General features: G+C 40.2%; 1 protein-coding gene across 2 annotated transcripts; it reads left to right on the top strand.

Moving 5' to 3' along the window:
• The first annotated feature begins 469 nt into the window (after nt 1–469).
• Nucleotides 470–13,320, top strand: LOC120308340 (fascin-like). 2 transcript variants are annotated; one of them, XM_039344289.1, is made up of 8 exons: nt 470–1,346; nt 2,064–2,313; nt 5,316–5,372; nt 6,926–7,207; nt 8,949–9,067; nt 11,216–11,369; nt 12,132–12,305; nt 13,081–13,320. In XM_039344289.1, the coding sequence occupies exons 1-8, from the start codon at nt 1,041–1,043 to the stop codon at nt 13,278–13,280; spliced, it is 1,542 nt and encodes a 513-aa protein (XP_039200223.1). In that variant the 5' UTR covers nt 470–1,040; the 3' UTR covers nt 13,281–13,320. The 2 variants fall into 2 exon arrangements, with proteins under 2 accessions (XP_039200223.1, XP_039200225.1); XM_039344291.1 differs by lacking the exon at nt 5,316–5,372 and having other exon boundaries at nt 474–1,346.
• Nucleotides 13,321–13,361: the final 41 nt, after the last annotated feature.

Raw genomic sequence — 13,361 nt, 5'->3', positions numbered from 1 at the left:
TATACTGCATTGTATTGTTTCTTTTCCTTTTGTAAGTTTTAAAAGGGAGGGTGAGTTGTTTTTTAGAAATCTCCATTAAAAAAAAAAAGATTGTAGGGGGAGGGATTGGGCTAAATGTGACTTAGAAACGTCAGTGAAGATGTATAAATAAGGCAAGTGCCATGTTCTAGCTGGGTGCTAGCCCTTGTACAACCATGGCTTTATGTAATGCTAAATTAGTTCAAAAACCACTTTGTGTACAAAAATTAAAATGCCTTTTTAAAAGATAAAACTTCTATCTCATCATTATATTTAACTAATCATACTTCAGACTGTGTCTGAACATTTGACAAAATCCCTGAGAATATTGACTTCTGGTTAAACTTAATAATTCCCAGGGGGGTTGCTGTCTTTACCTGAATTTAGGTTTTGGTCATGATTTTTTTTTATTGGGGGGGGGGTAGCCTGATTACTTTAGACATAGGAAAAACATGCTGGAGCAGGAAATATACCTACACACCTACATTTCATAGGAAAATATACATTATTGGGAGATTGCTATAAACTGGGCATAAGATCTATTTTGCCATCCTGCATAAAAGTTTGCACTTTACTTCCTCTGTATAACGACTGAGCAATCTTCTCAAGGATCCCTGCCAGTAACTTCTTATTCTCATTGGGCAACGGTTGTCCTGAGTCTAGTGAGCTGCTAGAGGAGAGCAAGCTTTTGCCAGAAGACAGAACGCCTTGCATACAAGAAGCAAACAGCTAAAAGAAAATCTGTGTCCTACTGTATGTGAACAGTGTTCCACTAAGCCTCTGGTTTGCCATAAAATGGTGCCGTCTGCAATATTGTAATCAGTGATGAGGCTTGAAGGATGTCCTGCTGTCAGAACACAGCAGCTTGAGTAATGGACTCCTGTGGGTGGGGCTTAGTTCTAAGGGAGTTGGGTTTGCCTAGTTGCTAGGCATCCATTATGCTCTTGTGCATCAGACGCAATCTCAAGTAGGCCAAGCAGGTAGCTGGCCTGAAGAATTGTTGCCATTTATCCTTTTCCACCATGACATACTCCCTGGAGTTCGGACTTGTCAATGCTGCAAACAGATACCTGACTGCCGAACCTTTCCGTTTCCAGGTGGCAGCCACAGGCAAGCAACTGAAGCCTCGTCAGGTGTGGGTACTGCAATTTGTGACCCCACATGGAGCTGGAGCAGCTGGCCCAGGAGAAGGGGCTGTCCAAAAAGTTCACCTTATCAGTGCCCTGAAACGCTACTTAGCAGCTGACCCAAACGGCAAAGTCACCTGTGACCAGGATAAGCCAGGGCCTCAGACGTTCTTCCTGCTGCATCAGTATCCAGATGGCAAGGTGCAGTCATTCAGGCCAAACACACCTATTGATTATATATCCCAAGCCACAGAATTACAACCTAGTTATTTCCAGTACTATTTAGGGTTGATTTGGTGGGACTGGGTTGAGGTAAAAGAGTGGGAGGGAAAGGATGGGGAGAAAGAAAAAGAAAATGGGAGTTGTTTGCTGTGAAAAAAAGAATCGTTTGCTGTTCTCCCATATGTGGTGAGCTGCTTATGGTTACAATGCATTGGTCTCTATAAATGGTAGATGTTAAAAGTATGCAGTGCTTGGGAACTAGTTGATTCTTAGTTTGTACCTAGACCTAAATAAATCAAGTTGGTAGTTTTCAATGTCCTACTGTTGGGCATAGACTGAGTATACTTACCTCCAACTATAACCAAAATCCTTAATAAAACAGCTAGTGGACCAAATACAAAGTTTGTTTTTACTACTTAAAATATGCTGTTCAACTATAATGTGTTGGTAGAAAAAGAATCTGAATCTTTACAGCAGAAGGGTCTGGACCAGGATGTGCCATAGGATGTATAGTTGCTGAAGGGCAAGTTTCAAATAAACACGCATTCCCTAACTCATGGTATACAATGCTGCAACTGACATTTAGTAATACCTGGAGAGCCATCGTAGCTTTTCGTTCTCAGTGTGAGCGTGTCCTTCGCCACCTCCACCCCCTTGTCTAATGAGGTTGACTTGGTAACATTTCTTTCCTGGCAGGTATCTCTGCAGAATGAGCAGTCCAAGCGTTACCTGGGCGGGGCAGAGGACAATGTTACATGCTTTGCCCAGGCTTCCAGTGAAACAGAAAAGTGGACCCTGCACCTGGCAATACACCCCAATGTTGCAATCTATAACCCCAACAGGAAACGTTATGTGCGTTTTGATGAGAAGGCTGAGGTATTGCGCTGTGATCGTGATATGCCTTGGGGAGCTGAATCAGTCATCACTATCTACTATGATTTCAAAGGTGGGGGAAAGTGATTTTAGATGTAATTATTATGCATAAGGAATTTTGGAAGTCCAGAGTCTTATTTGTATCTCTTCTTTAAGGTGACTCAACTTCTAAATAACTTTGCTTCATTTCCAACATAGGCAGCTGTCCTAAAACTAACATTTGAAACTGTCTCAAGAAGCAGGATGAAACTTTGAATTCCAAGATAAAACACACTGACTATCTCTAAATAGGCTTTAGTCTAAAATAAAATAAATCTTACAATTTCACACATAAAGGCTACATACATAAAGCTAAAATAAACCTTGATTAGGATAGAATCCTAAATACATTTGTTGCAAAGGTATCTCACTGAGATGAAGAGTGGCCTGACTAAACAAGAATAAGATTATACAGTACATATAATTTGAAAAAGTGAGCTGAATTGGGGCCTATGCATGACCACCTGTTCAACAGTTTCCCAAAAAAATCTGATTAAAATAAACACCCAGGGGGCAGTACATCACATTTTGTGTTAAATAAATATATATTTTCAACATTTTTGTCTTAGGCTACATTGTGTCTAACAAAATTGCAGAAAAATAATGGTTTCGTCAACTTTTAAGAAGTATAGATTTCTTCCATAGTAACATTCTTCTGTGACATGGTTGCTGATGACATGCATTCCAACATTACTGTCATGTCTACAATATTGCCAATATAATTTTGAAAACTTTTCAGAATCAAGTTTACTTTTAAAACTTATGCTGTCATTGTACACAGAAATAATCATGTAAATCTTAGAAGCAATCATCATCTTATTGAAAATGTAGGGTCATTCCTTCATCTTGCTCTCTTCCCTTAAGGTTCCTCATATTTTCCTCCTGGTGCCTCAAGATTTTGTCCCTTTTATCATGTAACTCTTTAATTTCTCTACAAAGAGGACAATGCACATTTTTTAAAAGCAGGAGCAAAATATCACCTTGAGACTACTAAAAATAAGTCAAGGTCTAATGACCTTGAATGAAAAAAAATCTCCATAGACAGACAGATTGCGTCATTAGGATACTATAGAAAGAACTATGGAGAGTAATCTGCTTGATTACTTCAGAAGGAGGAAAGGAGGATCCAAGAAACTACAGACCAGTCAGTCTGGTGTTGCTTATTGGGTTACTTTAGAAATTTGTAAATGTTTATTTGTTTTGTAGAATTTGTAAATTTATAGATCAATTTGTAAACATTTTGAAAATAATGCAATGACCATTGCATATCAGGAGGGATTTGTGGCCAGACTAATCTTATCTCCATTTTTATACGGTATCTTCATTAGTTGATTGTGGATATACCATGATTATAACATAGGTTGACTTTAGCAAAGCAAGTGATGAAAAAACTCCATGTGCTGATTAACAAACTGTTTTCAGTATGTCTGTAGTTGACTCAAAACCTACATTTATATACATCTATGAAATGTTTACTATGCAGTCTACACTGTTTATGAATAGTTGAACAAATATTTATTGATTTGATTGATTTGATTTAGAGGTGGCCCAACTCTTGAAACCTTTGGGTGACTTACATGTCAAAAGACAAGTTCATTGGGAATAGGTAACTTAACACATCAAAAGAAAACTACAGAGGACCAAAAGTTACCCTAACTGCAGGCCTGGGAGCAAAGCCAAGTTCCACAAGCAAGGCCAGAGGAACAGCTGCAGCGTGGGAGCCTTGTGAATCTCCAGGGGATACAATTTCATCTATTGTGGGCAGGTGCCACAATAACAAAGACCCACTTTCTAGGTTCCAATAGATGGTGTTGTTTAATTGAACCGACTCAGAATGTGCCCACTCTGCCCAGTCTTATTAGGTAGGCAGGAATTATTGGAGATAGATGGTCCCTCAAATAACCAGCCCCTGTGCAGGGAGCTTATCAGCTTATGTAAGCAATACAAACTTAGGTGAGATGAACAATAGCTTAAAAAAAGAAAATTAAAAAATAATATTGATAGGTTAGGGAGGGGCTACATCTGCATGAATTTGAATAGAAACAAATTACAATTTCTTCTCTTAAGAAAAAAGAAATCAAATGAATAGATATAGAGTAGGTAATATCTGCTTTGATAATCTTCCACATGAGATAGGATTTGATAATTATCAGCTGATAGGGCTGTCCAAAGGACAAAATAATTTAGGATGTATCAGTAGAAATGTTATTTGCGAATCATGGAAAGTAATAGTTCCACTGGATTCTGCACATCAAACTTCATTTGAAGTACTATGTCCAGTTGTAGGCCCATATTTTAAGAATTATTCAAATGAACAGGCTTATAGAACATAACAGCATGAGCAGCAGCAGCAGATGGCCCATCCATCAATCTGACCTTAAGAGTGGCCATCTGCATAGGGAAGCCTGCTAATCTCCCATCAGCTGGCCTTCCGAGGCAGCCATACTGCCTCAAGGCTAACTGATTCCCATGACTTCCATGAACTGATCCAATCCTTTAAACCAAAAAACCAAAAAAAAAAAAAAAAAAAAAAAACAGCCAAGCTGGTAGCCAGCACCATGTCTCATGGCAACAAATTCCTGTTGCATAAAAAAAAGGTTTTTTAATTGATCCTGATTCTTCCAAGATTCAATTTCATTGGATGACTTCTGGTCTGGTATATTCTGAAAGATAAAATAGCTTCTCCTTGCCCAGTTTATCCACACCGTGCATCATTCTGTGCAGCTCTATTATGTTCCCTCTCATTCACCTCCTTTGTAGACTAGAAACCAGGGCTGGAATACTACCCTGGAATCTGGGTAAGTTTGTCTTACAAAAAAGAAAAGAGGGGAAATTATATTATTTTTCAAGCATATGAAGGGGGCATCATAATGAAGAAGGGTAAGAGATAGAATGATGATCATGTTTGAGTAACATTGTCATATCTGCTAGTATCTTCCCCAAAAGCTATTAAGATAGCCAGACAAACTCCTAAAATAATCCTCTGTTTTAATATGTGAAAAAGTTAAGCTTGAGTCATTTGCATCTCCTCAATAGGTCTGGATTCCAGGGCACACAATGCTGACAGAAGGCAATTGTCCCCATACATACCAGGTGAATTCAAATTCTGCTTACCCAGGAAGTCACTATGGATAGTACAAAGTTTGATTTCCTTAACAGCATTTGTTAGGTAACTTGGGTAATTCCAATTAGACAGTAGTACAAGCACTGCACTGACACCAAAAAGGGGAATATGTTCACCAGGGAGGCTTCCATGCCCAAATTCAATCATCTTTGTCCTATATTGCAAAAATATCTATTCCTCTCTTCACTTCAAATTCCTCTTTCTGTCAAAGGCATTCCATACGGTCCTACTTTATCGTACACATGGGGACAACCATGAACATAGATGTGAAAATTAATTTCCAGTTCCTTATGCATCTGATTCTACTGGAATTAGGAGCCACAGTCTTTAGTTATACCAAGAATCTATACATTAAAAATCCTCAATAAAGTACCGGAAAGAAAATAAGACTGATAAGAAAACAGATGTGATTATAACACTTAAACTGGGGGCAAAGCTAAAACCAATTAGCTTAACCAATGCTTTAGAACAACAACATTTCTTCAAAAGTATTCTTTCTCAAAGCAAATATATATTTTTAAAAAGCCATATTGTCCACAAAACAAAAACAAAACCAAGGAGGCAATATTTTTCTTAGACTAACTGAAGAATGTACATTATAGTTGCAAGCCATGATATTTCCAAGCATTCTTCATCAGGCAAGATATTTAGAAACCAGGAAAAATGGGAGGGATGTGCAAAGATCTTATTTATGTCATGCCTATACAAGTTTCCATTTTTAGATTGACTGGCCCCAAGTCTCCAGGCATGCAGATTATTTAAGAGGCTATTTTGGGTATACCAAAGCTCTCCCAAATGTTGGGAAGAGAAAAGCAAAGGCACGCTATCTGATCTCTGTTCTGCATTAGATTCAGGATCATCCATTTCTAAGTTGGAAACCAAGGTGGAAAAATTTCGGAGCCCTCTAGATACGGTCAGAATAATGTTGGGACGAGATACTGTATTTTGGAGTCAGACTTTCTGAACCATCTCTGGAAAGATATCTATACAAATAAATATAAATATAAATTTGAACTGCTAAATTGAAAACACTTTCCAACGTTTATGAGATGCACAGATTCTTTGGTAGAAGGAAAACAGAAAGTAGATGAACAGGCTTTATATTTTAAAAAGTTCTAGGCAATTTCAGCTATTGAACTAGGAAACGAACCAATCCAAGAGAGAACAATTTAGTACTGCACAGAACACAATCCCAGTATACAGTAAGTACTTTAAAAATCCTCCTCTTGTCCTGAATAGAAGTTCACTCAGAACAGTTCAATTTGGACTTTAAATCTGATTTTAAAAAGGAAAAAAAAAGAATGTATGCAGTAGATTATAGCTATGGGAAACTGGGCTAATTCAAAGGTGGTGAGAACAAAGTTGTTGGAAATAGGGACTGTAGGTTGAAAGCTTCTGCTGTAATTCTAGAATGAAATAGTTGCAGTTCTGCTTTGCACACATTCATTTTGAGATTATTTTCCAGGATTGAAAGCCAAGCCCTGTCAACCTCTTTTGTTCTCTTCTCCTGCTCTGTCTCCAGTGAAGAAGTATGGATTGAGAAATGGGACAGGTAAACTCTTAGCTTCCAATGGTTCACTGGTATCTGACATTACTGCCCAAACCATGTACTCCTTGGAAGTCCATGGTGGCTTGGTTGCCTTCCGGGATGATGAGGGAAAGTATTTGACCGGACGAGAAGGTAGCATGAAAACCCTGAAGATGGACAGACCTGGACGGGATGAACTCTTCAGTGTGGAAGCGAGTCCTGCCCAAGTTTCACTGCGCTCCTCTTCTACCAACAAGTTTGTCTGTTGCAAGCCTGGTGAGTTGAGCGAAAGCGACGTTATCTGTCTAGATATGAATAGCAATCATGACCACTGAGCCTCTAACAATAACCTTTAACGGTAACTTGTTATTTTGCTGTGTCTGGTGAGCGGAATGAGTTTCATTAGTCTCTTGCCCTGGAAAGAACCTAGCCCCAAATCTACGAAAATGGAGAGATCTTACAAAAGCGATTCTTTGGGAGGGGAGACCCAAAATAAGAGAGGAAAGATTGGTTGAGTGTGGATTGTTATTAATGTCACCAGGCAGCTTTAAGAGCAAGGGAAAAGATGAAAAACAAAAAGGACATCTCACGGATGGTTTAACACAGTGGTTCTCAACCTTTTTAATGCTGCGACCCCTAACTAGTCGTAAGTCGAGGACTACCCAACCGGTCGTAAGTCAAGGACTACCCAACCGGTTGTAAGTCGTGGACTTTCCCTGGCCAGGAGTGCCATGCATGCGTAGTGCCACCCCCTGCGCCGGCCGAGGCGTAGCTGGCAAGTGGCAGAGACGGTGCAGGCCAACCACCGGCTGGGCCACCAGCTGGCCCAGCCCAAGGGAGGTAAGGCACCCGCCGGGCCCCACGCATGCCAGCAACCCTCCCTGCACCCGCTGGCCTACCACCTCCCACCCCTGGCCCTCTTTTACTTACATTTTTAGTAGTTGCTCAGCAGGGAGGGGTGGAAACTTCCAGACAGTTCGCCTTCGCCGCAGACAACTTGCAGCACTGTTTGCAGAATGGGACTTTTGGCGGGCTCAGCAGGGCAGAGACAGCCTGGACAATTCCTATTGGCTTTTGAAAGCCAATAGAATTAGACTCTATTCAAAAGAGTCTATTCTATTGGCTTTCAAAAGCCAATAGAATAAAAGGGAGTAGCACAGCTAAGGAAAAGGGGAAAAAAATGGCAGACTGCGTTGTTTGGCGACCCCCATAAAATGATCGTTCGACCCCAAATGGGGTCCCGACCCACAGGTTGAGAACCGCTGGTTTAACAGATTTCCCTGCGCAGTGCAAAGGCCTGGATTAAATCAGTGTTTTTCAAACGTTGTGTCTTTAATATGTGTGGACAGAATTCCCCAACCAGCATGGTTCTGGGAGCTGAAGTTCACACATCTTAAAATTGCCAAGTTAGAAAAACACTGGGTTAGATGATATTTGTGGCCCTTTGTAACTCTACAATTCTAAGGTTCTGTAAAAATGAAATGGAAGATTTGACTATACATAATCCAAGCATCTGGATAGGTGTCATAATAGCAATATTGGGTTGGATTCAGATATACTGTATTCCACTGAAATAAAAGGGACTTAAGGCAGATTTGATTTAACCCTAAAGAGTACTATAGATTAGTTTGAGAAAACAGCAGGCAGAAATCTTCCCCTATCATGCCATCTGCTGCCCATGGAGACTTGTATTGTGATTGAACTATTCTGATTCCATGCTGAGAAATGTATATAAAGGATAAAGGAAAATGTCTTGACCAACCCAAGGATACATCTAAAATTTTGCTTAACTTAAGCAACAAAGGTCCCACGAGAATGTCATGAAAATCAGATTGTTAGGATTTTCGTAAGGACAGGATTGTGGAAGTATTACAAATTCTTTTCCTGGTCTCTGGTTACTATCCTTTTGCAATACAGTTGAGCACTGCTTTAGCTTGACTTTAGACAACAAGGGACAATAGTTTTAATTTATTGGGCTGAAACCATAATGAGTCTTAACTTGTTTACTGTTCTGCAGGTGCTGACCTCTATGCCACTGCAATGGCAGTAAGTAACACAGAGATCTTCCAACTGTTGTATGATGATGCTACAAAGAAGGTCTGCTTTCGCGGCCATTGTGGCACATACATGTCCTTGGTGAGTCCATCTGCATAATGCACGAACGGGGATAGACTGGGAAAGATTAGCTACTTCAATCTGTTACTAAGTGTGTCATGACATTTGCCCTCATGGAAGGAAAGGTAGGCATTATCAGTAGTTCTTCTTTCCTTCTTTGCTTTACAAATTGTTCTCAACCTACAACCATTCGTTCAGAAACAGTTGAGAGTTACAACAGTGCTGAAAAAATGGACTTATGACTGGTCCCTGAAGTTATGGCCAATGCAGTCACATGAGCAAAGTTTGGGCATTTGGGAAGAAGGTCTGATGTGGCCAACAATTGCATCACAAAGGGTCAGACTGGGCATGACTCCTCAGCAGTGGGATGAAGTCAACAGGAGTGGTGGAGTGCAAGGCATCAGGGTCTCAGAGCGCAGGGCAGTGAGGGTGGTTGGGCTAGAGAAGCTGGGGTTTCCCAGGCGTTTAGCATTTCCCAGGGTGTGGTGGCTTTGCACTGTGCTGCTGAGGTAGCTGGGGCAGCCATGGCTTCCAGGGGTGACTGCAGCTTCATGTTGTGCTGCAGTTCAGGAGCTTCTTGAAGCTCCAGGCCCACAGCACACCAAGAAGCCTTTCAGCTGCAATGTATTCTTTCCCTGCCCGGCTGCACTTATGCTGTACTGCAACACTCCCTCAACTCTTGGACGGCCTGCACTGGGCCTCCCGGGTCCTCTCCCACCTCCTTGCAGCCCCCACGTGCTCCTTACTGGGATGCCTGGAGCCAAATTGCCAGGATTGCTTTTGCTAAGTGATACAGTCACCTGATGTTGTGCTTTACCACCCCATCACTTAGCAACAGATATATTGTGATCAAATTGTGATCATAATCCAAGGACTTACCTATACTCACACAGTTGCTCATCAGATTATATTATTCGAATTATCCATATGAATGCTCAATTATAATTTCAGTTAAGTAACACAATTGTGTGTCCCAGAAACTATTTAAATGTCAGTAGGAAATAGAACTATTTTTGTCTGTGTTTCATGAAAAACAATAACAAAATTGCTGCTGTATCAAAAACAAAAACTGAAAACATCCCAGATCTCCACCACCTCAAGAAATTCTGAAATAAGAGATGTATCTTGAATATATGTGGCATACCCTAATAGGCATAAATGTCCTTTGGTGGTTCTCTAATCCCAATAATCTAGGTAATTCCCCCAAAGATCTACTGATTTTGCTGCCACACCCAACCACTTTTCTAATTTGGAAATTCTTTTTTTTTCCCCTCTAATTTCTGGTGAAATATAAATAAAATATTGTAATGTTTGAACAAAGAATCAAATTAATTTTTATTGCATAATTTTAAAAGAGTGGTAAACAAATTCCATTAAAATTGCATTTTGGATTGACTTCTTTACAGTACATTCTGACAGCAATGTGACTGCTAGTAACTTATATTATGGGCTACTAACCTTTGTCTTTCCTGGCAATAAATACTTATTCCAAAATCTGTCACTTTGACAGATTGAGGTTTTCCTAGGACCAGGACTTTGAGTTTCTCTCTAAAATATCTTTCCAGAACTGAAACTAAACTAGGAAGTAGTGCCTTATGTTACCATTCTTTGAGTCACAGTTTTAATATATATTGTAGTTAGTAATCACAGAGTATATTTGAGTGTTGTGTCTACACAGTAGCACAAAGGCGGAATCATGCAACACACATAAATCACAATTTCTGGGTTCATGTAACATGTTAAAAAAAAACCTGTTAAACCACATTATGGATTATCACAAGGTACAAACCCAATAATCGTGTGTATTCATACAACACTCGAAGCCAAGCTATAGAAGATCATGTCCTGATAGCAATGAGGTCATGGAAGCAAATAGACTAAACTTTTAGATTTAGACAACACAATAAGTAAGCCGAATGCACTGCAGGTTAATGTGATACAAACACAGCCATTATCTTCAATCATTTTACAAGAGGTTGCTGAATTTGGGGCTGCGTCATGGCCTATATAGAGACAGGCTAACATATAAAACCAGCATTTTTAATGCAGTGCCATATAACAAGGACTGAAACTCAAGTTTCAATCTCAGGGTTAGGAATGTTTTTTTCAAGATCGGGTAAGGCAGAATGACTGAGTCCTTTCCAGTAAATATACTCTTTTCTCCTACAGGGACCCAATGACTGTATCATTAGCAGCACCAAACAGGACAAAAATGTTTGGTTTGATCTCCAGTATCAGGATCAGAAGGTGTTGCTTCACATGGGAGACAAGTATGTGTCTATGCGGCCCAACGGGCAGCTCCTGGCAATCCCCAAAGCTGCAGGTATACGTTGGTCAGTAGCTTTCATTGCAATTACATGGCTTCACCGTGGGCAGTATTAAAACATGGGCAAATCATGGAAATCACAGATGGCCCACTGAAAATTAATATTAAGGCTGAGCTTATAAAATGAGAGCTCTTTTCAAACTATTGATTGCTATTGTTAATAAGCAGCAGCGACATTCCTTTCCCTCTCTTAACTCCATTAAGTTCATAGATTGCAATCCTAGGTTGATCTTAGATTTAAAAATAGCACAGGACACCAAGCCCCATGCTTTTTTCATGGAGTGGCCTAGGTGAAACAGTAGGAGTTGGGTCTCTAAGAGGCTCCTTCTTTGTTCTTGGAGCAAGTTACAAGATGCCTGCTAGCCTTTGGGTATGACATTTCCCCCCTCTCCCTCACAAACTATGTTTGGCTACTTCTAGCAGAAACGCCTTTCAAGTTATTGCTTGACAATGCATTTAATAGAGCAAGTGCACTAGATATATAAAAATAATTAGGATGATACATCTGGGAACAAGTGCCTTTGAAATGTGAACACCCAATGATTAAAGGCTTTCTAGGCCAGTGTCACTATTGTGGTTGGTGTTAGTAAGACCAGGGGAAGGAACTATCAAACCAAATAGTCCCAACAGCTTCCTAGGATACTCATTCTGGGTACTTTGGGAATTTTTATCTGGTGGGTAAAAGGCATTTTAACAAACATCAGCAGGTGGTTGCAGACCAAGATGAACATTATCAAGAAGATTATATTGCACTTACAGGTAAAAGTGAAGATTTCCTGCTAGTCCTCGTAAACCGGCCTCTACTGATCCTGCACAGTGATGCTGGTTATGTTGGTCTTAGTTCTGATATGAGGCGGTTGGAAGGGAACTGTGTTGATTACGTGCTCAGCAGCCTGTCACTCAGTGAGGAAGGCTACTATAATTTCCAAATCAGTAAGTATATTGTAGTCTGATTGAGCTTATTTACAACAGAGACCCCCAGATTATATGTATTATGAGGGAAACCTGGCATACAGTACTACACTTTCACGCACAGACACCCCTCTAGCCTGGCCAGGTGACAGAAGGAAGATCCATAGAGATAAATGGAGTCAAGGCCATAACACATCCCCAGTTCTCATAACTGAAGAACTGAAGAAGCTTCTTGGATGGGAAGTGAAACATTTTCAAGGAAAAAAACAAGAAAGTCCAGGTGTCTTCTGAAAAGCCCCTTTGGGATAAGATGCTGAGAATACTACTTTCCTACTGTACCAGCAATGTTCTTAAACCCAGATTCCTGGGAGCAGAAGAGTTCTCCCTCGCGGCTTCCTCTTTTTTCAGCAAACTTTAAGATTTCCTATAGCTAATGTCATGGCAGTGCAAAACTAGCAAGCTACAGCCAACTTGCTGGTGAGAAGGAGAAACCAATTGTGCTTCCCAAACTCTTCAGTAATCTTGCATAAGATTACTAAAGGTGGCATGGTGTTCCTGTAAAAAAGCAAGATCTCGGTAAGGATGGGTGTGTGTAGTTCCCAATCTAGAAAGAGATGAGGCCCTTGGGGTCAAAAAAGTTGCCCACTTATCTTTAAACTTGGCACTTACAAGAAACATGGCTACAACCTATGGTTCCTTTAATTATCAGAACACCCTTAAAAATCAAGAAAGTGGAACAGCTTTGTTTGTCCTAAAATTTCCTAATTTTAGACCTTCCTTCCACTAACTCTGCCAGGTGGCAAATATTGGGCCTTGGATAAAGATGGGCAAATCCTGGTAACCAGTGACCGTCCTGGCAATTTCAGCCTCCAGTTTGTATCCTCCAGGTGTCTTGTAATCAAAGCTTCCAACAACAAGTATCTTGTGGCTGATCAAGGAGGTCGAGTATGGACTGGGACTACTGATGCATCAAATGCAACTCTGTTCCATTATTGAATGGTTCTGACCACAATTAAACTTCTGTTGTGTGTACTCATTTAATGCCTCCTACTAGAGATACATTATCATGAAAAAAAT

Source organism: Crotalus tigris, unplaced genomic scaffold (genome assembly GCF_016545835.1).
Source record: "Crotalus tigris isolate CLP2741 ecotype Arizona unplaced genomic scaffold, ASM1654583v1 scf7180000017899.1852299, whole genome shotgun sequence".
Classification (NCBI taxonomy): domain Eukaryota; kingdom Metazoa; phylum Chordata; class Lepidosauria; order Squamata; family Viperidae; genus Crotalus; species Crotalus tigris.
This window is presented reverse-complemented; position numbering and strand designations above follow the sequence as displayed.